The 27,096-nt window shown below is 35.0% G+C and overlaps 1 protein-coding gene across 1 annotated transcript in view; it reads right to left on the reverse strand.

The window, feature by feature from the left end:
* Positions 1–712: 712 nt before the first annotated feature.
* The window catches only part of LOC148938696 (uncharacterized), a 45,771-nt gene continuing 19,387 nt past the window's right edge, over positions 713–27,096 (reverse strand). Inside the window, exons 3-8 of the mRNA XM_089107604.1 lie at positions 25,098–25,357; positions 22,134–22,299; positions 10,546–10,730; positions 8,443–8,613; positions 4,622–4,891; positions 713–1,111 (exon numbers count right to left, since the gene is read on the reverse strand). Coding sequence (XP_088963730.1) covers positions 713–1,111; positions 4,622–4,891; positions 8,443–8,613; positions 10,546–10,730; positions 22,134–22,299; positions 25,098–25,357 — 1,451 coding nt within the window. The remainder of the gene's footprint in view (positions 1,112–4,621; positions 4,892–8,442; positions 8,614–10,545; positions 10,731–22,133; positions 22,300–25,097; positions 25,358–27,096) is intronic.

The raw sequence follows: 27,096 nt of genomic DNA on the forward strand, positions 1-27,096 counted from the left end.
GTGGGGCCAGTTGTTTATTTATTATTTATTGGATGGCGGCGGGAAGTTTGGAGTATGTGACGTATTGATTTTTGGTTATTGCGACCAGGAACCGAGTGAGTGTAAAATTTTCATTTTTTCTTTTTCTTTCTTTCTTCTTTTTCTCTTTTTTTTCTCTTCTTTCTCTTTAGTATGTTATTATAAGTGTTAATTTTAAGAGGGTAAATACTTCCGAACAAGCGTTAGCTTATGGAAGGTCATTTGTTTTTTTTTTGTGTTGTGTTGTTTTTGGAATAAAATCTTATCTTATCTTAAAACTTCGTCACGATAAATAAACTAAAGAATAAAAACACTAGAGATCATTGTAATAGTTCACAAAGTTTTAACTGTAGCGCATGGTGTTACAGTGGACTGGCGTCAACGGAACCTTCTCAGCCACTTCACTGGGGGGACGAGATCTTACAGGGACAAAACTTGGGGGAAGGAATTATCGGTAGATGGGATGTTGGAGAAGGGAGGAGCCAAATCTTTGGCATAATTTTTCTCGACGAGAAGAAAGGAATTCAAGTTTAAATTCTTTGAGGTAAAAGGAGTAAGGTAGAAGGGAACCGCCATAAATGATTTGCAATGATCTCTACTGAACTCGTTCTATTTATCAGTTTCATCCTGGGTAAGGGCAATGTGCCAAACCTGACAAGCACATTCAACTATATTTCCGTAACCCATCTTTTTGTTATCGGTGGATGAGGCCACCAAGACCTGAGACCCAATGTGACGAGATTCGGGCATCTCCTTCAGACAATTCAACGCAATGCACTGGATCACAGTTAAATTTATTCCAGGGAGAATCATGGAGACCAACAAGCGTCAAAAGATGAGTGGACACATGAAGCGTAAAATATTGGTCATCCATTGCACCACTTACAAGCTGCTGCTTGATATCTTCTACCGTCAGAGACTGATGCTTCAAAGTTTCAAGCAGAGCGTGTGCGATGTCTAATCCTGTCTGCCCACTAACGACTGGCAAGTCCACAACCAAAGAGTCAAGACGTCCAGCGTTCCTACGAAACACTGCAAAGTATATGGGAGAGAGTGGAATCAAATGGGAAGGTGAAACTTTCCCACACTCAAACTATCGATGTGATTTAAGTGTCCTGGATGAAAATGCTGGCAAAATTAATAAATTTCTGGGAGGTTTTGATAGATTAGAATGCAAAAATAGATGTGAAACTTCTCTTAAAAAGACTAAGTTGCTTTGACTAGAATAAATGAAGGTGAAAAGGTCACGTGGGAGACAAGAAAATAGTTTAAGTAGACAGCTTCACTTAATTATGCATTATTATGAATGTTAGATACAGTAAGGATACAAAAAATTGAACTGCTAAGGCATCTGTTTTTTCTTCACAGTCGAAAAAAGTCGCAGCCCTAAGAAGGTGGAAAGAGACGACGAAGAAAGATTTAAAAGCTATCAGAACTTAATAGGAGGAAGTAGAGTGAAGCTTTGAGTTAATTAACGTGAAGGAGGATCATTCGCATCTGTGCTGGCCTAAGGTGGCTAGGTGTGCACTGAATTGTTATTAGTAGTAGTAGTTATTAATATTGGCTGCCTTGACTCGGCAGCAAAAAATAAAAGACGAAAGTCGGGAAACAGCCAATCAACAATTTTTCAAAAGTACGAAGATCATCAAAATCATCATATTTTTTGCTCCCGTCGAACCCTCTTATAACCAAAACAGCTTTTTCCTAATATTTTTCTTTCGGCAGTTTCAAAGTTATGAGGTTTTTAAGGGTATTAACATTTTTCGTCAGTGCTGCCACACCATAATCATAGATCAATCAATCATAAATAAAGGTTTCTCGTTTATTCGGTGGTAAAACATACCGAATTTTAGGTAAGAGTTCAAATGAAGTTTTCGTTTCATTAAAAAATTCAATTTTTTTAGAAGTCAGGTTGGAAGATTTTGATTTTCACTCAAGATACCACCCGGAATTCAGATAATGACGTCGCTTAGTCTTTTTCACTCAACACAATTTACCAACATGATACAAAAAGACCGTTATTGCTAATCTGGCAGCACTGTCTTACAGTTTCTTATCCCAGGTGTGTTTTTTTTTACGAATTTTGATATAAAAGCTCGCCCATATCCTCGTTCATCAGCAATTCAACGTATATTACCCTGGAACATGTATTTTGGCAGAAACTTCCTCAAAATGCCTTTGAAACCAAGTCGAGACTTTAAAACTGCTTGTAATTTCTAAAAACATCTAATAATAACATTACACAACTAATTACAGATTTTTATATATGTATTGGAATAAATTAATTCAAAATTCGATTCTTTATAATTTAGTGTTACAAAGGTGAAGCCAAGTTTCGCGTTCAAAGAGAAATCTGGCATATCTACCCGTGGAAAAAAAATCTAATGTTGCTTATGTTTATACGTTCTCTGGAGCACTTGCATCTTGGTCCGGTTTTGTATAATGGTTGAGGTAGGTAATGATTGTACTGTATAAATCTATATACGGTGATGCCAACAAACAACCTCCTCCATTATCAAGGCATTCAGAAAAAAAAACTCTCACATCACTCTAGTGTTAGACCATCTGTTCTTAAAGCATTGAGGGGATACGTCAAACTTTAGCATAAGACATGGAGAAGGCTGGGCAATCACTCCCCCCCCCCAGTGGAGGGGGGCTAATACGTATACCGAGGAGTTTCTGTTTGTTTAAAGCTTTGATGCCATTATTTGCTTTCATTTGAAGACTTTTTTAACTCAATTTCTAATTGCTTCATGACTTATTCAGGGTTGCCCTAAATAGTAGGGGGCTATCACTCTCCCCTCATCACTTTCTATTTACTAATACTTTATGAAAATAGCCCATTCAGACATATTTGACTTTCAAAATAAAAGGCAGTTTCTCTCAATTAAGGGCAACTTAAAGGGCAACTAACCCCCCTCTCACGCCCACCTTTTCCCCAAACATATCCAATGGATATCTCAGAGTCCTTAGTGCAAGGGTTGTAAGTTAAGCCCTGGGGGGCATATAATGTTTTTATTGAAAGTGTTGTCGTAGAAACTTCAAAAGGGCCCATTCAATTGGAAATTAAAATGGCTAGTGCCTTTTTTAATGCTTGGAAGTGATTGGAGAGTGACTAACCCCCCTCTCACGCCTACCATTTTCCAAAACACGTCCAATCAAAATTATGAAGTATTCGTTTTGTTCAACGTAGTTGTACATTCTTGAATTTATGTCTCTTAGGATGATACCCCCCTCAGAGACCTCAATGCACGGGGGTTATGTTAGGCCCTGGGGGCATATAATTTTTATCTTGACAGGTGTTGTCTAACTAAGATTAAATCGCTGTAGCGCTGCCTAAGTAAAGACCGAGTACAACGAGACAGAAACAATAACTGTAGACTCAGTAAAGAGGAGAATAGTCCTCCACACCCCTCAGGGCAAGGGTTTTAAGTTATGCCCTGGGGGCATATAAAAACGATGTTGTCAAAATGTATTATTTATTAATTTTAACCTTTAAAGCAGGGCACTTCGTATCGAAGAAGTTGTACCAAATTCGAAAAGGGCTCATTCAATTGGAAATTGGAGTGGCTTGTGCCCATTTTAATAGTCGAAAGTGATTGGAAGGCGACTAACACCCCTTCCACGCCCACCAATTACCGAGACAAATCCAATCAAATTTTGAGATAGCCACTTTGTTCAGCGTAGTTGATTTACAAATAGAAATTATGTTTTTGAGGACAGTCCCCCACAGCCCTTAGGGCAAGGGTTGTAAGTTATGCCCTGGGGGCATACACTGTCGTTTATTGCAGGCGTTGTCGTAGAAACATCAAACAAGGCTAATTAGATTGGAATTTCAAATGGCTAGTGCCCATTTTAATAGTCAGAAGTGATTAGAGGGTAACTAACCCGCCTTCCACGCCCACTTTGTTCCCCAACACATCTAATCAAAATTGCGATAGCCATTTTTTTAACCTTAGTTTTTTGTTCTTTATATTATGTCTTTGTGGATAGCAACCCCCCCCCCCCCCACAGCCCTCACGGCAAGGGTTGTAAATTATGCCCAGGGGGCAAATAAGGTTTTTATATAGCGCGTTGTCGTAGAAACTGCAAAAAGGGCTCATTCGATTGGAAATTGAAATGGCTAGTGCCCTTTTTAATAGTCGAAAGTGATTGCAAAGCAACTAATACCCCTCCATGCCCACCATTTCCCCAAACATATCCAATAAAGATTTTGAGATAGCCATTTTGTTCCTCGCAGTTCAAAGTTTAGGAGCTTATATCTTTGAGCAGGACACTCCACCCAAGGTCTTCAAGGCAAGCGATATAAGTTATGCCCTGGGATATATATGGTTTTTATTGAAATCTTTGTTGAAAGCATAGATCCCTTCAGTATTCCCTCACACATAGGAACACAGTTGTTTTTGGAGGGGTTTGGGGCTCAACGTATTGGTTGTAATCTTATTTTACTATATGAAAAGTCGGTTTTCAGCAAGCTCTTTAAGCCTTTTACTGTGAGAATTGAGCTGCCGAAGCAATATATCAGAGGTAGCCCGTGTCCCCTGCTACTAAAGCCATCAAAACCACAGGTGAAAATCGTCTTAACTAGTGAGGAAAAAATTACCTCCAAAATATATTCAATACATTCGAGGATGACTCCCACTTTTTTTATGAGAATTTCATCAGGAAATGATAAAATGAATTCGTCAATCCATGAAAAGGATTCTCTGGAAGGCAATATTTCACCAACTTCAACCGACAGAAGATCACAAATTGGCTTAATAGCTTTAGCATGGTAGAGTGTGATGACTTGCTCAGTTGTACCGGCAATCATGAGATTTGTAAGAGCCCATGAAGCTTCTTTCTTACACTCCAAGGCGCCTTTTTCAAGTAACTAAACACAAATATTAATTAAAACACAAATCAATATCTGTGAAATTACTGTCACTCACACATCGCCTTTACCACATAGACATCTTTGTTAATACTACATGAGAAAAATATAACAAATAACCATGTAACAACCTCAACGATTGATTTAAAATCCATTTACACAAGGTACAGGTATAGACTTAACAGAAGAAATTTAAACCAGAACTTGTAGAACACTATAAGCTTTGAGAAAAAAAAATTAGCTTCGATAAAAAATAAAACGCACAAATAGAAAAATGAGAATATAAAAAAGAAAAGAGGAGAATATCAAGATCCTTCCAAAGAACAAGGAAGACTGTTTAGAGATGTCTAGAGAAGTCAAGATTAGTTTCAAATTCGCTCTTTACATCTGCAAAAAAAATTCTTTTTTTGATTAATTAATATCAAAGGATAAATCTTTTTCGCTATTTAAAAAGACAAAAAGAAAAAAAGGTGATATTTTGAAATTTTAAGCCCCTACGGGAAAACACTACTTTAAACATAGAGCATTCCAACTTAATATTTTTGTTGCTACTTCGACGTAGCATTAATCGAAAAATTTCTTGGGAGCCTGCCAAGGTTAGGAGCTCTGTCCAAATACTTTAACCCCCTCCCTCTGATGCCCAAATATATAGCTCAAATTATAATGTATTATTATATAGTTAAAGGTTTATTTCATTAGGATTAACCTAACTTCCCGTCTTTGGTGTGTTTCGTTTATTTAACAAGTAATCAACATTGCCTATACGTTGCGTCGGAGCCTTCATCATGATGTGTTTTTTACTACTGCCAGAGCCACAAGAGGCCGCCCATCCGGCGGGCTAGCTCGTGTTTTTAAGCGCAATCCTAATTTGGTTTCGCCGGTGATCCTTTACTCGGATGAGTTTTTTTTGGCTGTTCGTATGGGCACTATAGTTTTTACTAATTCTTATCTGCCTTATGATGACCGTTCTTCCAGATCGATGGCTAGATATGCTAAAGCCTGTAACACGTTGAAGTTTCTAGTGTAAAAAATTCTTTCTATTTCTCTAGATTATATGATCATTGGTGACTTCAATACGGATACAAATAACCCGTCAGTGAGAACTGATTCGTTGTTACATTGCCTTCCGTCTTATAATATTATACTCAAAACTCATCCGTATTCTTATATTCACCATTCAGGCAGTAAGAGCAATATTGATCACATTATTTGCTCAACTAGTATTACTACATCAATTGTGTTTGTACATGCTGAAGAACAAGATTTGGACCATCTCCCTATCTCACTTACTCTTACGCTGAATTTAAACCCTGCAAGTTTTTGTAAAGTACCTCGGTCTTCAAAATGCTTTGAAAAAAGTAATTCGCAGAAAGCTGATGCTCCTCTCAATGTGTTAACACAAACAAGCCTGCTGTCTGCTATACGAGTTCCCTATAATCTGCTTCCGAGCTCTATACAAGTGAATTGAAAAAATGACCGGGATTGATATTATAATCAAATAATTAAATGTCTAAAAGATGCCGAGGCAGTTGCAGTGCCGCTGCTATGTGTTAGACGTGGTACGCAAAAACCTATTTGGTCTTTAGATCCTAATTTAAAAACTTTGAAAAATAAAGCTAAGTTTTTGTTAGAAGTCTGGAATGAATGTGCTAGACCGGCTTGTAGTATTGTATTTGACCTTAAGCGTAAGACGCGCAGTGAATATAATAAATATCTTAAGTCAATGCGTTATCGTGGTATGGATTTTCCAGTGTCAAAGAGAGAATGGCGAAAAGTTATTAATTCTGAGTCGATTAGAAGTGATGTGCCAAGTAGTGATTGTCTTCCTGCATCTGCTTAGCATGGCCATTACTCGTCTATTTTTTCTAATGTTAATTACCGTGTGCATTCTTTGTAGTCTCATTCTGCTATTTTTAGTACCCCTCTATCTCAGCGTCTTTGTGTTCCCATTTCTCTTTCATCCGTAGTTGAAGCAATTAAGAAACTTAAATCAGATAATGTTGATAATGATGGTATATCTAGATTTCACCTTTTTAATAGATTGCTTCCCCCTGATTGATCATCTACACCTACTTCTCAAGATGTGTATTTGTACTTCTAGTGTACCGGAGAGTTTTTTGCGTGGTACTGTTTCTTCAATTTTAAAGAAGGGAAATTCTCCTTTTATTTGCTCTTCCTACCGACATATTACTGTCTTTTGCACTTTTAATAAAGTTCTTGAGCATGTATTACTACCTTTTGTGACTAATAATATGCTTGAGAGAAATAGCCAGTTTGGATTTAAGCCCGGAGTAGGTTGTCAACACACCCATCGCGAATTATATTCCTTGCTCCTTGAAAATTCTTCTAAAGGAAGGAGTATATATCTTTTTTCTTTAGATCCATCAAAAGCTTTGGATAGTGTATGTCATAGTCAGCTTTTTTCTGCTCTTCGTGGTTGCGGTGTCAATCATACGGTTATTTTGCTTCTTCGATACTGGTGCTCTAATTCTTTTCTTCGGCTGAAATCTGTGCCAGCATCTATTATTAAATTGAAAAGAGGTTTAAGGCAAGGGGAGTTTTATCTCCGACCCTTTTTAATTTATGTATTTCAGGAGTTCTGGCAAAGATATCGGCTACATATCTCTCCGGTTTTTCTGATGTTTCATGCCTGGCTTACGCTGATGATCTGCTTCTTATAAGCCGTACTAAAACTGGTTTATCTAATATGGTTTCTTGTGTTGCCTCTTCTTTTTCAGACATAGGCCTTTCTCTTAATGTAGATAAATGTAAATTTCTTTCTTTTAATAACACTTCTAGTACTTCCCTTCGCTGTAGTGGCTTTACTATCCCTCTCGTAGATTCTCTTCGATGGCACGGTATTTCTATTACTAATAGTCTTCCGAGCTTGCGCCAGCGCAGATTCTCAGATATTAATATGAACATTCAATTAGGATATGCTAAGATTGTTGCCAATAGAGGTAAATGTAATAAACTCGCGTTGGCCAAGCTCTACTCAACTTTTTGTGACCATTCAATTCTTTTTGCTTCTGGAATTTTTCTCCTTCTGAAGAATAAATGAGTTAAAAAGAGTCCGGATTAATTACTTTAGATTTTGTAAATTTTTGTTGTTTCTTCTACCCTGGACGAAAAACCATGTAATTATTAATAAATTTCTTGTTCGTAATATTACTGAAAAACTGGAAGCACTACACAGAAAACTTTCAAATACTGCTTGTATCCATTTTTCTCCGCACCATCACCTATCAGGTTTTTTCAGTCGTAAGTTATTTTTCTTTTATTTGTTTAGTTGTTTTTCTCTGTTTGGTCACTCCACCTTTTTTAGTACTGTAAAGAGTGAGTAAAAATCAAATAATGATAATAATAATGACAGATTGCGTCCAATTTCTGCACATTACTGCTTATTAGACTCTGCAAGTTGTCAGTTTTTTTCTCTGTTCCTCTTTTCCCCCTCCTTTCATGTTATTTCTTTTTTGTTTTAGTTTCATTTAAATTATTGTGCGTTACACTGTAACTAGTAATCTTTGATTTGAAGATAGAAGAGAACTCACAATAATCAGGGGTTCCAAGCACCCAGAGTCGAAGACAGCTTGGATTTGACTGTGATTACCCATTGCAAAGGCACCGATGATCGATGCGGCTTCTTTGACAACATTTACTTCCCAATGCTTCAATAAATTGGGCAAAGAAGACAAAAATCTTGCTGATATAACAGCATCTCTCTAAAAATTACAAATATCCATTTAATATTTTTGATTTTTCTTAATAATACTAGAATAATCCAAATAAAAGATGCAAGGTGAACAACTAAAGCACAATAATAATACACCCTTCTCTCCCCCCTCTAGTACGAGCAAGATTGAATCCAACAACAGGGCCACATGCATCTCCGAGCACCTGTTAACACCGCCCGGGAGGGATGATTCACATAAACTCTTGGCCTAAGAATGTACTTAGTTTTGCCGTTTCATACCCTAACCTTTAATTCATACACACACACCCCCCCCCAACTTTGGTTACATTCGACTATGATAATGAATTATTCGTTTACAGCTCTGGCCAATCAGCAAGGGCCAGAAAGGTTTCTATTTGGTGGTTTCCTTACCATCTATCTTTCAACGCGCAAATAAAACAGAGTCTAATGAGCTTATTTTCAAGCCAAGATATGGAAGAAACGTAATGTAATAGTTTGTGTAAGTGTAATTCAGTAAAGAGCTAAGTCCCCAATCGAGTATGCCAACAAAATTTGGCAATTTTTTTTGTTATTGTAACTTCTTGCTTCCTCGGTCAATAATTAAATATTGCATAAAGAAGCCACATCCATGAAACCACTTCAAAGAACATTAGCAACCTGTATTATACTACTACTACTAACAACTCACCGCAGCACCAAGCCACCTGAGGCCAACACAGCTCCTCCCCAATCCCAATCTATTCAAAGCCTCCCTTTTTACACCCGCTCACGAAGTTCCCATTTCCTGCAAGTCTTTCTTTATCACATCCTCCCACCCCAGACGAAGACGACGTTCTTTCTCTTTAGCCCTAGACGGTTGGCCGAAAAGGACAATCTTCGATAATCTATCATCGTTCATCCGCACAACGTGCCCTAGTCACCTCAACCTTTCTTTCATTATAGCCCTAGAGAGCGGTATTGAACCACATTTTTCGTATAGCCTATTGTTTGAAATACGGTCAGTCAGCCGGGTACTAATCCGTATTAGCAAAAAACTAGATATTTTGCAAACTTTAAGCTCACTTTCCGACAGTCAAGAGCCGAACAAATTCAAAACTATGGTTTTCTATTTTGATCCAGGGATACGTATCCGCTTGCTATTGATTAAGCCAGAATAAAGTCAGCACTTCTTTACTATATAAATCTGCTCAGCATAAGCAAAAGAAATAGACGAGGAACGTGGGGGGGGCTGATGCAACAAAAGGTTCAGATGCGGAAAGAGGGATAAAATATCCTAATTTGGATAGAATATACAAATCATATAAGCCTTAAACCATGGATATTACCTTACACTTATTCTATCAACTACAAAAATACAAACCAAAAATGCAACAAAAAACTAAACAATTTTTTTTCCTATTTGAAATTAATCGTAACAATATTTACATTCCTGGGCAGCACAGAATAAGACAGCAACCTTTGGTTGACTTTGTCGATTAAAGTCGATTGAGGGACCAACTAACAATTTTGTTAATTTTTTTTTTTTTTTTAACTACTTACTAGCCCAGTATTTACCAACCCACCAAAAAAAAAACAAAAAAAAAACACTTCCCAGGAAGTGTTTTTTAATCAGGAAAAACAATGATACATTTTACTTAAATGGCAGTCAGAAAATACGCAATTTTTCTTTAAAACCGACATTCTCTATTTCCCGACACCCAATCAAAACTGTTTCTTATAAGAAACACAAAATGTATGCAAGCTAAGGCTTTGTAATTTCGGTTCAAAAAATGTAATTTACCATTTGCTCCTAATTTATCTAGCTATAGTAACAATTGGACAGCAGAAACTAATTTATTAGCTACAAATGCACATAAGAAATTGGTAATATCGACTTTGCACAAGTATCTAACTCACCTTCAAGCGCAAGTAGACATTTAGCACAAGTGGTTGAGAACATAAAAAAGTAGAAGGAAATCACCTGAGTATCTGTTCCAGTGGCAATGTTGTAAATACAACGGAGTGAAAGTGTAGCAATGGCAGTCTCGTCACCATTCGTTAGTTCAATAACTTGGGGTATATGAATATACAAGATACGAGATAACCGAAGCTGAATTCGGCGGTTACTTCCATCTGCAATATGGGACAGAGCCAAACAGGTCCATACTAGAAAAAATATGAATACCTACTAAGTAATGAGTACTTTTCTATCTTTTCCTTTGAGATGACAACAGCCCATCAGTTTTTCCACTGGTGAACACAGTGCGGAGGGAGCAGAGGATTGGTTTCTCGAATAAAAGTACGAAGGACCGGCCCCCAGTTCGCAGATTTTTACAATGGGCGTCCGCTTCTATATTGGTAACACTTAAACGGCTTATCATATCAAGAGGAAACTTCAGAGCCATCATGAGTGGGATGTTCAGTTGACCAAAAGGCAAAATGTACCTGCTACTGCTGCTACTATTACTAATAATTATACACTATTACTGCTACTACTGTTCTTACTACTACCACTCATACTATGACACTAGCACAATTAAGGCTACACGCATGAAGGTGAAAAGTTGACAAAGTATTGAGGGGTGACTTGAACTAAATCAAAACATACTAACCGCATGCAGATTGTCAAAAGGGTGTATATCCATAACTGGTTTGGGTATCAAGTTGAGACTTTCGGAGAAAACTTGATGGGGAAGATTAACTGACAAAGAGATAATATATGCCTGTCACTACTAACACTAATACTACTGCTACTTGTACTTATGCTACTACTGCTACTAAACTACTCCATCTACTACTTCATTTGCAACAACTTCTAAGACTTGGGGTATTAAGGTAAAAAAGGCGTCAAAAGGGTGTCAAAAGTGCAGATCAACAATATTTTTGTTGATATGCTGTCAAAGAGAATAAATAGATTTATTTGCGAATGGTAGCAAGTTGTTTTTTCAGGTGTATAACTAGTGGGTAAATTAACATGAGTAGGGCTCAAAACCCCTATGCTTTCCCAAGGCCAGAACATAATTTGTACTTTACTGAAAAAAATTAAATGGTTTCACTTTTAAGAATATCCCATGTGAATCAAACAGCGAATTAATTCTAGAGACAAACAGCGACTTAAGCATACAAGGGGTCTGGAGTCAAACAGCGAGTTAATTCCTAGCTACTGATCTCTACCAAAGCTGATTGAGAACCCAGAGGCCATTCTTGTAAATACAGATGACAAGAACGGACGGGATGAAAGGGACTGGTCAGGGGGAGGTGGCATAGGGGCACAAGCCATTTGCTATAAGGCCAAAAATTACAATAATTACACAAGCAGAAGGCCAAAAATACCGATGAGGGAGCTAGAACTTCGTTGGTATCCCCCCCCCCCTCCATGCCCAGCATAAATTATGTATCTGCCTCTGGTTCCAGGAACAACCAACATCAAGACAATAGCTTTTGACTAGATTTTGAAGAACGAATCCTAGTGATTAGGCTAGTAAAAATAGATATTGATACCAAAGCCCTGCTCCTTCTAAAAAGACTGGATCATGTACAGACCATTAAAATATAACTATAAGCCTAGCTTTTGCTTTGCATGAAATTTTATTTTAATCCGACTTTTACTTCTAACTGATGTTCGTTAATATCCTACAACCACTTATATTCCATATCTTGACGACAAGAACTAGGTTGCATCTGGTACGAACTCTTTTCGTGCAAAGCTGGGACCAATACTTTTACTTCCCACTAAGTTTGAAAAGACCCAACAACCCCTTTTGGTACATGTCCTGATGATAAAAATTGGCCACCTTCTCTCACTATGGTCAAAAAGGATAAAGAATCCGAAAAATCAAAATTAAGACTGTTTCTCTAGCTTCTGGCAAAGTTTAGCTTAAATCTGATTCGCCATTCAGCAAAGTGACCTGATGATAAGAATTTAGGGGCCTCTCCCCAAAGTCTAGACTAGGTCCTGAGGACCTGAAAGTATGACTATGACTATAGATCTTGCTTTTCACCAGGCTTGGTTAAAATCAAATATTCTTTACTGCTAAGTGTCTGATAAAAGGAATTTATAGACCCTATCCCTCCGCATGGATGAAAATGGGTACAGGACCCCAAAAACTAGATTTAGGACCCTCCAATCAAGTTTCTCCGATATCCAACAGCCTCTTCTTCCAGATATAGGACCCCCTTCTATTTATCCAATACAATCATTGGGTCGGATTTGAATATCACAAAGGAGAATTACTTTTGCTAGATACCTTGATGATAAAATTTGAGGAATCTATTAAGGGAATGAAGAATTATTATTATATGTTTTAATATAGACAATATAAAAATTCTTATATCAGACTTATAATAATTTTTTTTATTTCTCACACGACACTGACGGGAAGAGATCCCAAGGGAGTTTACTTTTGTAATTAGGAGGATTTATTTTTCGTGAGTGTTTTATCTAAACCCCGGCGCCGCGCCGGCGGATTGACCGAACGCCACCGACGGGAGGCCCGATCGACCGCCGTCGGTAAAGGCAGCGGCGTTCGGCTGACTTTAAATTAATTTTGCGGCAATTTTTTATTGAGTCAACCGAAAAGTAGGAGCTTTTCTTTCTCGTGTGGTTGAGTATTATGATTTTCCTGATTAGAACTCAAGTAGGACTTGCACTATCAACAAATGTTCAGGTATTTCCCCAAAAATCTATGCGTCACCCTGAAAAAAATTTGGTTCCCCGAATCCCCGAAAATCACGCAATCACGGTGCCACCCTAGCGATTTATCACCAGTGACTGTCCCTGCCAAACATTACATTTATACCATAAGTATTCACTACTGTCGTGTTTGTTAATTGTCCGTGTCTTTTGTTACTTTGCATAAAAAACAGACAGATGCAATTTCAATAAACACAGTTCTTCATATGTTGACAAAAAAGTATATTCTTTATGAAATGAGTTTAAATCATTTCGAATACAGTTTAACACTGTCTATTTATTACATAGTTCATAGTATAGAATTTTATTTTCAAGTTTAATATAACTATATAAAGAATTCACTACTAGACATATTCAGCCTTCAGATGGATTTTGATTTTTGAAATTGATAGCCGACAGATTTTTTCTACAGATGAATTGTAAGTTTGCAGAATTGTTTTTTATGTTCCTGTTTTTAGATAAAATTTTCTTAATGTTTAACACTCAATTTGTGAACACCTGACATATTAAAGAAAATACAATCTTCTTTATGAAAAAATTTAACCCCCCCCCCAACCAAAAAAACAACATTCTTATGAGACAAAATTTAGCTATACACAAGGCTATGTACCGGGGGGGGTAATTAAAAATTGACACGGACGTTACCCCAAACAGCGTAGTAATAAACAAATAGTCAATTTTTGACTTGGGGGGGATAGGCGGCGATAATTTTTAAATGCTGAAACATCATTTTTTTTATTGAAAGCAGGCATGCCAAAAATATACATATTTTTTTTCATTTAAAGTGGAGATGGAAGATAATTATTTTAAAGTCACTAGGAAACCATTGAAATATTTTGATAGACCCCGGGCCCTCACCTGGGACTTGCTCATTGTATTGAGTCTTTTGCGATTTCTTATAGGCTACTGGCCTAATTTGGCGGTTGTGTGTGCTCCTTTTTAATTATATTCTTTGGATCTTATAGAATCTCACGGCGAATCAATGACATGACTCAGTTTTCGTATAATTTTATTTATATATTAATAATTTTTACATTTTTGTTGTTGTCTTTGTACCAATTGCTCATACCCTCAGTTTTTTTTTTTTTTCAAGTAACACTCGATTTTTATATTTAGTTTTATTTATTTATTTAAAAATATAACTAAAAATTAATTAATTTATTAATTATTTTTTAATCCAAAGATTATATTTTATAATAAATCTGTAGCAGCCAGAGAGAGGGGGGGGGTAGGGAGGTATTAATTTTGAATGATAATATATATAAAATTATCTATTTAAATCAGTGATGTCAAAAAGTTAATTTTTTTTCAAGTTAAATAATATACGGCATCCTATCAATATGGTATCCAGAGGGGGGCATTGGGAGTTATTATATTTAAGTGAAAGTACCTTGATATTTTTTTTTTATTATTATTATTATTTAAAGAAGGAATGCCAAAAAAGTGAAAAGTTGACAAAAATTTACAAGATTTTCGTGAGTTATACTTGAAACAGCACTTGTATAGTAGTTTTATCGTCCAAAAGGAAAGGGACACATGCGTCCGACTCGTTTTTTTTCTTATCGATTAAACGAGTTTAATTTTAAAAAAATAATTAATAAGTAACACGCAGATTAACACTAAAACGAATCGGTGTGACGAAATCGAAATCGACATACTCACAAAACTTTGAGCTCGAGTGCCAATGGCGCCCTTGGTCCAGGGCCCAAGTAACATTAAAAGGCCAGGTCATAATAAAAGCTTTCAATTTGGGAGGTTCAAGGAGGAGTCTTTGACAGTCTTATGACCTCAGGGTACTAGATGTTGCAACGTTCTTACGTATCTACAGTGGTTAAAAATTTCGATCGCCCCACAAATGATGACCAAAAATATGCACAAATATAACAAATGTAACATTTGGAATATTATAACACTTTTTTCAAAGCTTTGAAGAAAAGCAAAAAAGGATAAATGCCCCTAACTACGCTTGAAAGCTATTTTAAAAAGAAACTTTTTGGAGATTCCCATGGATATGACCATAACCGAAGCTTTGAGCCTGGGTGGGGATCAAAGAGGAGTCTTTGAGTATTTTGACTACAGGTGACATATTGTTGCGACTTTCCTAAATTTGGTAATTTTTGTGAGCATTTGGAAATAAAAGCTTAAACTCAATAAGTGATACTAAGTCTTCTAACATTTTACATGGATTAAAAGTGATCAACTAGGAATAAAATCTCTACATCTTTCTTGACCTACTTCAGTCAGCATATTATTTCATTTAATTACATCGATGAGCTTTTCTTTTTTTTTACCTAAGAAAATAGCTGGCACTTCATTTTTCTTCATACTGAATAAACCATTAAGTGTTTTTTTTTTCATTGTAAATGAAGTGTTCGCATGTGAAGTGTTCGACATGTATTTTTCAATTTTATAAATTTAATCCTTTTATATTTATTTTATAATTTATCTGATATTTTGTATTTATGAGTTTATAACTTGGAGTGAATCCCCAAAAGAAAAAATGAATAATATCCAAAAGCAGCCAAAAGCAATAAAAAAAAGCAGCAGTTCAGCATTAGCCTACATTAAATATATTCTAAAAAAAAGCCAAAAAAACTTTAAAATGCATTTTATTTTTAATTTTTATTAAAATCTATTTTTTAATAAAAAAAAGGCTTTTTTTGAATCAAAACTTCCAAAAAAAAACAATCAATATCAAAGTCACCCATTTAAACTGTTTTAAAGGTGACAAAACAGATAATGGCAATGGTCATTATGAAAAAAATAAGCTTATAAGTTCAAACTTGTATTAAAAGTTTTTACCCAGATAACTGACGAATATTTTGGTACAGTATTTGAAGTTTTGTATACAGCAATGCTCAATGAAAAAAAAATACTAATTTTCATAATTATTGATGTTAAGAATACATAGCTAATAGATACTTGAACTATTATGCAAGGGTTCTGCAACGCCACAGCCATTTTGTGTCTAACAAATGTCTACTTATCTTGATGAATAACGAAGAAGTCTTGTTTCAAGCCAGCGACTTGCGAAGCTTTAAAATCATAACTAGGCTCGAATCTGTTGTAAATCTCAGCTGTGATTTGAGAAACCCTGATGAAAACATTAATGTGTGCGGTCAATAGTGATCGAGCCGGCGGAGCGACGTCAACCGCTTACCGGAGGCACGGCGCACTGTTTTGGCCCCGCCACCGCCGGTGTTTCCTCATCGGCGCGCCACCGGGGTCTAGTTTTTAATATTTAGTACGTCATTTTTTTTTTCAAAATTTTCACTGAAAAATATTGTTAGTTTTTTCAACTCTTGGGGAACTGATCTCGTATGTCAAAAACGGTAGTGTTTCTCCAGAACACAACACAAGGTGATATTTCAGTTAACATGTCAAAACCCAATGCTCGAATTGTAGAACAGTCAAGTGTTATCCCAGCTTTTTTTTCTTACGTTTTTTTATTTACTTAACAAAACATCTAAATTTGACTTGAAGTAATTGAAGATGCTGTACCAAAAGCGATTCTGGTACAAAAAAGATATCAAAATTTCCCCTCTTATTTATTTCGCTTGGATCGTTTTGATTGCTTCGTGATATTTAGCTTATTTGTGTTGTGTAAATTTAAGTACCGATTAAGCGTCATTAGAAGATAATTAATATCTATATTTTTAACCTATTAGGAAGTGGAGGTTATGGACCTATTCCTGCAGCAGAAGGCAACCAGGCAGCTAAAATAGCCGCCACAGTTGCTGCTGCCCTAGTACAAACTGGGGTGACCTCTAGGTCTCCTCACAGTCAAGGTGGCACCCCTCTCCTACCTCAGTCAGGTGGCAAGAGTCAGATATAGTGGGCAGTCAAGAAACTATTACGGATCGAATAACCACGGTGGATGAGGTCAGCCAGATCATAGTGTACATGATTCGAATAAGTAGTGGAGCTGAATCATGTGACTATGTTGAGAGATCGGAATTTTAATAGATTTGGAATATGTTTTAATCCCATTATATTTTCTTATAGAAGAAACTCAGTGATAAAACTTTTAAACCAGGCTTGAATTTCTGGTGGCTTTAGGAGAATTTTCCGCCACTTTTTATTTGGTTTTGTTGAGACAAATTAGTTAACTTAAATATTATTAATAGCTAATTCACATTGCATAAATGTCACTCTGCTCTCAAATAAACTTATTAATGGGCTATAAATAATAATTTCCTACTAAGTTCAATCAACTAAATATGTTTTCTCTTTATAATAAATTTTGTTCAATATTATTTCTTATTTGAATCACTTTGCCATTCACTCAGAAAGACATTTTGACGGTATCTGGCTCAAATATATCAGATCAATAACCTATGGTCTTCTTTTCTTAATCTCCTTGGAACTCAGTTTTATTCTTACATGTTCCAAATCTTATAATGACTTTATATATATATATATATATATATATATATATATATATATATATATATATATATATATATATATATATATATATATATATATATATATATATATATATATATATATATATATATATATATATATATATATATATATATATATATATATATATATATATATATATATATATATATATATATATATATATATATATATATATATATGTATATATATATGTATATATATTTTCCATTTAGTAATAAAAGGACTGGTTTCATGTAAGAGATGTTAAGTGAGGATTTAGTTTTTGAGGAACCTGTTGGATGTATTTTTCTCTTCCTCATATATTCTTTTAATTAAGGGTAAATTTCACCCATCGAAAGTTACGCCCCTGAGAAAATTTGTCCCATTTTTTAAAAAAGGAGAAACACCCCCTAAAAGTCAAAGAACTTCAATGGAAATCACACCGTCAGATTCAGCGTATCAGAAAGCCCTACTTTTTTTTCCAGGGGTGATCGTATCGACCCAGTGGTCCTAGAATATCGCGGGAGGGCTCATTCCAACGGAAATTAAAAGTTCTAGTGTCTTTTTACGTGACCAAAAAATGGAGGGCAACTGGTCTCCATCTCACGCTCATTTTTACCCAAAGTCACCCGATCAATATTTTGAGGTAGCTATTTTGTTCAACATGGTCGAAAATTACAATAACTATGTCTTTGAGGATGACTTAATCCCCCACAGTCCCCGGAGGAAGGTCTGCAAGTTAAAAACTTTGCCCAATGTTTACATATAGCATTGATTATTGGGAAGTATACAGAAGTTTCCAGGGGTGAGTTTTTCTGTTAGTTCGGGGGGGGGGGGGTCGGGGGGTATGTGGGAGGATCTTTCCATGGAGGAAGTTTTCATGGGGGAAAGAATATTGCTATGAAGGGGGCGCCGGATTTTCCAGCATTATTTAAAAAAAACAATCGGAAATTAAAGAAAAAAAAACAATTTTTTCAACTGAAAGTAAGGAGCACCATCAAAACTTCAAACGAACGGAAATTATTACGTATATGATTGGGTTTGCCCCCTAGTCATTACCTCGCTCTTTACGCTAAAATATTTTCTGTGCTTTCATCAGAGCTATTTATTCTAATTAACGGCCATTGTGATTAAGGGGTCATTCTAAAAGAATCGGAACAAAATTTGCATTTTAGTGTAAAGAGCGAGGTATTGACTAGGAGGTGAACCCCCTAATATACGTAATAAAAACATACAACTATAGAAGTTCGGTATATAAGTTAATTCGCAAGCTATGTCAGATCAAAAGTTCGAGAAAGCCATTTAATCAAAAAAAAAAAGTTAAATTAAACTGCAAATGACGGTTTAATTATTCATGTACGGTGAGCCAAAATTAAAGCTGCAATTAATTCAAAAACGTTCAGAAATTGAATAAAAAAAAAGTTTTTTTTTAACTGAAAGTACGGAGCGACATTAAAACTTAAAAGGAACAGAAATTATTCCGTATATAAAAGGGGCTGTCCTCTCCTCCCCACCACACTCGTTGGGGTGACTGTTGTCGCTATATCACAACTTTACTTTGTTTAAAAAATAAAAAAATTTATCAAAACGAGAGAGGCGGGTATGAGGGGACAGCCCCTTTCATATACGGAATAATTTCTCTTCGTTTTAAATTTTAACGTCGCTCCTTACTTACATCAAAAAAAAGTTATTTTTTTAAACAATTTAGGAAGCAGGTGTGATACCAGCACTCTGCCTCACACTTAGGGTACTAAAAGAAAATCTCTACCCAAATCAAAAACAGCTCTGACTTAAAACATTAGATGGCAGCACTTTCGGATTCATTCTCTTCTTTTTTTAAAAAGGGCTTCTTTGAAAAGGGCTCATTTAATTGGCACCGGATTTTCCAGCATTATTTAAAAAACAATTGGAAATTAAAGAAAAAAAACAATTTTTTCAACTGAAAGTAAGGAGCACCATCAAAACTTCAAACGAACGGAAATTATTACGTATATGATTGGGTTTGCCCCCTAGTCATTACCTCGCTCTTTACGCTAAAATATTTTCTGTACTTTCATCAGAGCTATTTATTCTAGTTAACGGCCATTGGGATTAAGGGGTCATTCTAAAATAATCGTAACAAAATTTGCACTTTAGCGTAAAGAGCGAGGTATTGACTAGGAGGCGAAACCGCTAATATACGTAATAAAAATATACGACTATAGAAGTTCGGTATGTAAGTTAATTCACAAGCTACATCAGATCAAAAGTTCGAGAAAGCCATTTAACCAAAAAAAAAAAGTTAAATTAACCTGCAAATTACGGTTTAATTATTCATGTACGGTGATCCAAAATTAAAGCTGCAATTAATTAAAAAAATTTCATAAATTTAATAAAAAAAAAAGTTTTTTTTAACTGAAAATAAGGAGCTGCATTAAAAAATAACGAGAACAGAAATGATTCCGTATATGAAATGGGCTGTCCCCTACTCAACCCCTCTCTCTATGCGCTAAAGTTTGACTCTATCTCTCAACTTTATTTTTATAAACAACAAAAAACTGGAGCGTAAAGAATGCGATGCGTTTAGGAGGGGACATCCCCTTTTGTATACGGAATAATTTCTGTTCGTTTTAAATTTTAATGTTGCTCCTTACTTACATTAAAAAAAACATTCTTTTTTTAAACAATTTAGGAAGCAGGCGTGATACCAGCACTCTGCCTCACACTTAGGGTACTAAAAGAAAATCTCTACCCGAATCAAAAACAGCTCTGACTTAAAACATTAGATGGCAGCACTTTCGGATTCATTTTCTTATTCTTTTAATTTCTAGACTTTTCTATTCTGATAAACTGTGGCCTCAACCGCTCAGAAATATGATCCATGGGTCAAATTTGCCAATGTTCCCTCTTTATTTATGTATGTTCACTCATCGTGGTTGCAGCAGTAGCTGAGATCTAGTAAGGTACAAACCACAGCCCATAGTAACCAAAAATTAAGAAAATGAGTTTAAAAAAGAAAACAGCCTATAATAGCCAAAATTTGAAAAAAGATCTAAAAAAAATATTTATTTCTAGCTGTTTCAGGATTCGTAACAATTATATAAATTATTATAAATATTAAAATTTTTTTTTTAAAAAAAATTTAAATGTATTTCGAAAAAAAAAACGGAAATCTCTATAAAAAAAAATGCGTCAGATTGAAATCACAAATACACCATTGGAATTGCCATTAAAAAAAAACCCTCTACAGAAAAATTACAGTTCCCTGGCTTGAACAACAAGGAACATCACTTATTTGCATGGGTAGCACTGATGTGTCCTCTTTTTTCCTTTTTTTTCCCCGCTGCTAGCACGACTCTGGAAAATTATAGAGAGCTATTTTGTCTTCCTTATGCTTTGTCAAGCCCAAGTCGAATAGATTTTTAATTTTTTCTTCAAGAAATTTAATACTCGAAAAGCATAGGGAAAAAATAGAAAAGTAACGACAACCAAAAGATAGTGTTATTTAAAAATTCATTGGAAAAAACAATATATTTATCAGGGTATTTTTGGGTATCAGGGTATTTTTGTTGGTGATTGTTTTGGGTTCCATTTAGATGCATTAATTGGGGTTTTCAGAAGGGATTTTAGGTTAATTATTGTGTCTGCTGATTTCTGATCTTGGACAGCTATTAGCAGAGATCCATCACGGTTAATATTAAGAGAGAACATTGATTTTATCAATTTGAAAATTGCAACTCTTATTGCAGTAATCTTTATTATTTCAAAGGGGGTAGTAGGAGTAATTTTAAGGTAAATTCCTAAGTTTTTGGAGGGAGGATCTTGGGCAGGGAGAGGTGAAATGCTTTTGATTGGGGAGATTTTTTTCCTTTTTTTAGAGCTTCTAGAAAGGACCTCTTGAAACCCATTATCTTCATCTATGGTGACATTAGCCCCTACACTTATCATTGTCCTATTCTCAGAATTGGAGCTATCATTTGAACTTTGAGATAGTGTGCTTGACCAGCCAAGATGGGTATCACTTTCACTGGCATTTGAGGTGGGATCTGGGGGGACTTTTTTTTTAGGACTTGTAATCATTGCCTATTGGAAAAAGCTTTAAACAAAAACAAAACTAAAACAAGAAGGGATAATAGAATGATATCAAACCGTCTGCACCATACTAGTGGGAGGAGAAACACCACAGTATAGCCCTGAGGATGAATTGAGCAGGATTGGTTCGGTACAACTGCTGATTAAATGCGATAATATTTCACAAGAAAATTTATTTTAAATTTCTTATAAATTTGCTGCTGTTGTGCATCTTTTGCTTGATAGAGAAAAATCAAACTTTAATAGATTAAAAACTGGAAAGTTTAACTTCTGAATTGATCGCAAATTTCAACAGCAAATTTCTACTGAGGAAATTGTCTTTGGTCATGCAGCTGTTTCCACAATAGGCACGACAGTAAACAGTAAAAGGACAATGTAAATATGAAAGGACTAACCTAAAATCTCTGTATCATTACTTCTTAATAATTCCTTGACAACAAGTAAACAATTCTTTATGTGTTCAATGGGTGGGTGATAATCATTGTCCTTGAACAGAAATGACAAGGTCTGTGCAGCCTGTCTTCTAATGGAGATATTTTTTTCATGTCTTCTAATGGTTATCTGAAAATAAACCACCTTCATAACAAGAATATCCCATATGAATAAATGAGTTACTTTATGATTTATCATAAATTTCTCTAGCTTCTGGCATAGTTTAGCCAACATCTGATTCGTCTTTTAGCAAAGTGTCCTGATGACAAGGATTTAGGGGTCTCTCCCCAAAGGCCAGACCAGTTCCTGAGACGCTGAAAGTATAACTATGACTATAGATCTTGCTTTTCACCGGGCTTCGTTAAAATCCAATATCTTTTACTGCTAAATGTATCATAAAGAGAATTTATAGACCCTTTCCCTCCACCCAGATGAGAATGGGTACAGGACCCAAAAAACTAAATCTAAGACCATCCGATCAATTTTGTTTGATATCCAACAGCCTCTTCTTCCCGATATAGGACCCCCCCTATTTATCCCGCACCATTGATGGTTAGGATTCGAATCACACACAGGAGAATTAGTTTTGCTAGATACCTTGATGATAAGAATTTAAGGAATCTATTAAGGGTTGAAGAATTATGATTAGTTCCTAAACTCTAGAAAAGAGACCGAACTTCTTATCTCAGATGTAAAAAAAAATAGTTTTAAGCATCATATGTCTCTGACGTTAATAGATCCCTAGGGAGTTTACATTTAGAAATAGCAGGGGTTTTTTCCTTATTGTTTTTAAAACAATTCTTAAAGAGTCAAAAGTCCCCGAGCTCATATTTTAACAATAATTACACATAAATTTTGAGTGATGTAAGAATTATAACTAATTTGAAATTGGTATGAAAAAAGGGTCCACAAGAATTGGCGTTTTGTTATGATTTAAAAGCCGAAATTCGAATTTTGCTGATGAGTCTACTAAGTACGAATCACGTACTCTGGACACTATATGGGCATTACAACAGATTTCACAAAACAGTGCTAAGATTCAGTAGAGCCAAAATTTATTGATACAAGTTTTGGAAGCATAGATATGAAGCCATAATAGTTTGGTAACTGATTGGGACAGGGAGGGGCGTGTCTGGATTTTAAATCAAAAGTCACAGCTAAAATCGATAAGAAGAGTAGCAAATTTTGTTTCCGGCAGACTTTTTTTCAAACATTTTGGTTTCGCATATGGGGGATGGGTTAATTGATGAAAATCTTACCATTGGGCCTAATAAATTTGCTTGGAGGACTCTGATCACTTGCATGTTTTAACTATAGAACGGCATTTTTATCTATTGAATAAGCATCCACCGTTCCAGCTGCATAGTAACTCATTCTATTATTCCAATAATTAAAACAGGGAAAATATTCTGTATTCATCGGAAACATATATGGAAGCTCCAAATACTTTAATAGCACGCTTGGTGGCTCCTCTTTGATGTTTGGTGTTGGATCGCTCCCAGAATTAGAAGATGTGTAGGACAGAAAGTAATGCTTGGCCATTATCACGAAAAGGATGCTGCACTGTAGTAGTCGTCCCTTGAATATATTTGGTCAAAACCGCTTAAGAGGTCGTCATTGAGAGGCACCACTGTCATATTATTCCCCAACAAGCGTGGGAAAACCTAGGTCGTCATTGAGAGGCACCACTGTCATATTATTCCCCAACAAGCGTGGGAAAACCTAAGTCTAAGTAAGTACATTGAATAGAGAAAAAACTTTGCAATTTTAAGAAAAATAAAATAAAATGTCCTTGAGATAGTTTGGTTCAAGAACTATGTGAATTTCAGAAAAAATTTTTAGTACTCAATCAGCTCATGATATAATCACTCCTCTTTTCAAACAAGGTGGGTGGTTTTCCAACCACCTGTTGCGTTGTCTGCGAAAATCTATCATTATGCCTAGGTTTACTACAAATCAAAAATATAAGACTGAAAGGCTTTTTTGAGAATTAAAACGCATAGAAAAGATAATTTATTATTATCTTCCAGTTCAAAGGTGAACTGAAGGTTAGAGTTGAACATATCAAGATGTGTCAAAAAGGAGTTAAGTGACGTCTTTCTATGCTCCCAAACAGAAATAATGTCATCCACAAACTGAGACCAGAATTCAAGATCTCATTTAGTCCCAAAACTGAACTATCTCAGGGGCATTTTTTTCCCCATTGTTGCTTGGAGAGGGTCTATTTTAATTTCGCGTTTTATTTTAGAGGTTCGTTTTGATTCCATTTTTTCCTTAGATCTTTTATGTGTATGTTTTTACTCTTTATTTACATAATATAGAAGGAGTAACATTGATATATAAAGAGCATTAGTATTTATATAATACTAGTATAAAACGATAAATATTAACATCAAAAGGAGCAGTATTAACATAAAAGGAGTAGTTTTAATATAGAAGCTTTATTAACATAAAGAAACCCTTTGATAGTCAAAATTGAATTACGTTATGCACATGTTTACACAGTTTTCAGCAACTGCACTTTGAAATTACAATTATTTTTTATGATTAAGAGCCAACGTTCATTATACAAAGGGAATATAGAACCAGGGTAAACTAGAAGAGGAAATCTAAAAGCTTTTAATACTTAGTCGATAGTTCGATAGGCACGTCACTAGAGGAAACTTTCATTTGTTTATATTAATTATTTAGATCCAAGCCAAAAATGAATCATAAATGAGACTGAATCAAGATAAATGAAAAAACATCCAGTAAATCAAGGAGTATAAAAGCTACAAGAAGAATGCAAAAGATCCTTTCTTTTTTTATTCATAAATTTGTTTCCATTCTTTTTTATGAATTTGATGCATGGAGGATTTAAAGGTTCGAAGTAAATTATACCTGAAAATTAATGAAAATTAAGCCTAAAAAAGAAGAAGTTAACTCACACGTCTTTTTTTATGTCTGTTATTTCTCATCAATTTCAATAGAACTTGCAAGAACCCGTTCCTAAGAACTTCATCTCTATGATCACGAGCAAAATTTCGCAGGGTGAGCAGTGCTTTTGAAGAAAACCAATGAACAGTTAACATTGATATCATTTTAGGTATGGCACCTAATATGACCAACTGTCTAATTTGCTCTACATCTCCGGAGGTGGTGATTTCCACCAACCTCCAAAGAGAGTAACTTCCAAGTCTAGGGTAATCTAAAAAATAAAGGTATTAACTATCTTCTAATGACATTTCATTGCTACGTATATTTACACAAATAAACTACAACCTACAATTTTTGTTAATCTGTGTTATAATTTATTTATTTGCCAAAGAAAACGACAAGTCTCTAAATAAATTATACTAAATATTTCTAAAGTAGTAATTGAGGCAAGAAAAGTTTGCACCTCAAACAGTCGTTTATGAAAAAAAATAGTTCAAAAATTAATTTTAGGCTAGAAATGTAGTGTTATAAACTCGTTTTTAGTTATATATGTTATTAAATTTGTCAGCATTCTATTGAGCTTTAACCCTTTATCACCACAATTTCATTAAAAACTTTTACATTGGAATAGTGTTTTATGGATTCAGAAATATAGGTGCATGCAGCCATATTCTTGGATAGTGCAATGAAGAGGCAGTATGTACAAGGGCAGTATGACCTTTAATAAAAGCTGGATATCAAGGCATTTAAAACTCTGTACATTCAAGCATGCCTTTCTAGAGAGAGCGCTTTAATATCTTTCTGTATAAAAGATACTTTGTTTACAAATTAAATAAACAAGCATTTTCCCCCCATGAAGTGAAAGCAAAATCTGCAGATTAACCATATACATAATTTTGCCATTCTAGAAAAGAAAAAAAATCTGCTATTTGCCAATTTAGCAATCAATAACAAACTCAATAAATTAGTACAGGTTTGTCAATAGTCTTTTTTCTTTTTCTTGTGAAAACTAGGAAAATATGGAAACATATCCAATAAAGATTTTGAGATAGCCATTTTGTTCTATGCAGTTCAAAGATCAGGAAATTATACCTTTGAGCAGGCAACTCCCCCCACAGTCTTCAGGGCAAAGGTTATAAGTTATGCCCTGGGGGCATATAAGGTTATTATTGAAATCTTTGTTGTAGAAACTTGAAAAAGGGCTCATTTGATTGGAAATTCAAAGGGCTAGTGCCCTTTTTATTAGTCAAAAGTGATTTGAGGGCAACTAGCCCCCCTCTCACACCCATCTTTTCCCCAAACACATCCAATCAATATTTTAGATAGTAATTTTATTCCCTGTAGTTGAAACCTTTGAAAATTAGGTCTTTAAGGATGACAATCCCCCCTCCCTACTGCCCTCAGAGCAAGGGCTGTAAGTTATGCCCTGGGGCCATATAAGGTTTTTATTGTGTGTAGAAACTTGAAAAGGGCTCATTCAATTGGAAATTGAAATGGCTAGTGCCTTTTTAATAGTCAAAAGCGTTTGGAGAGCAACTAACACCCCTCTCATGCACACCATTTTGACAAATTAATTAAAAAAAATTTCCAAAAAAATAAGTTTTTCAAAGAAAAGTAAAGGCTATTTTAAACTTAAGCTCAGCAGATACAAATACTTTCATAATTCAAACTCAAAACGACCAGAAATTACTATTAAAGAATAAATAAAACCCAAAATGAACAGAAATTAAATCAACAATCATAGCAAAAACATACAGCAAGTAATGATATAAGTGAATAAATAGATCTTAAAGCAAATAAGTATTAGAATGAATATGAAAATCAAGCTTAAGAAAAAAAATGTTTTCCTATTGAAGTACAAATGAAACTTAAAACAAATAGAAAATTAAATAAACAATCATTGCAAACAAACATACAATAGATATTAATGTGAATAAATAAATAAATCTTAAAATGAGTGATACTTAAATTAATAGGTCAGTATCTACCAAATCATATTATTGAGTTAGT

Source organism: Artemia sp. Qi Xiang Cuo, unplaced genomic scaffold (assembly GCF_049724085.1).
Source record: "Artemia sp. Qi Xiang Cuo unplaced genomic scaffold, ASM4972408v1 HiC_scaffold_3023, whole genome shotgun sequence".
Taxonomy (NCBI): Eukaryota; Metazoa; Arthropoda; class Branchiopoda; order Anostraca; family Artemiidae; genus Artemia; species Artemia sp. Qi Xiang Cuo.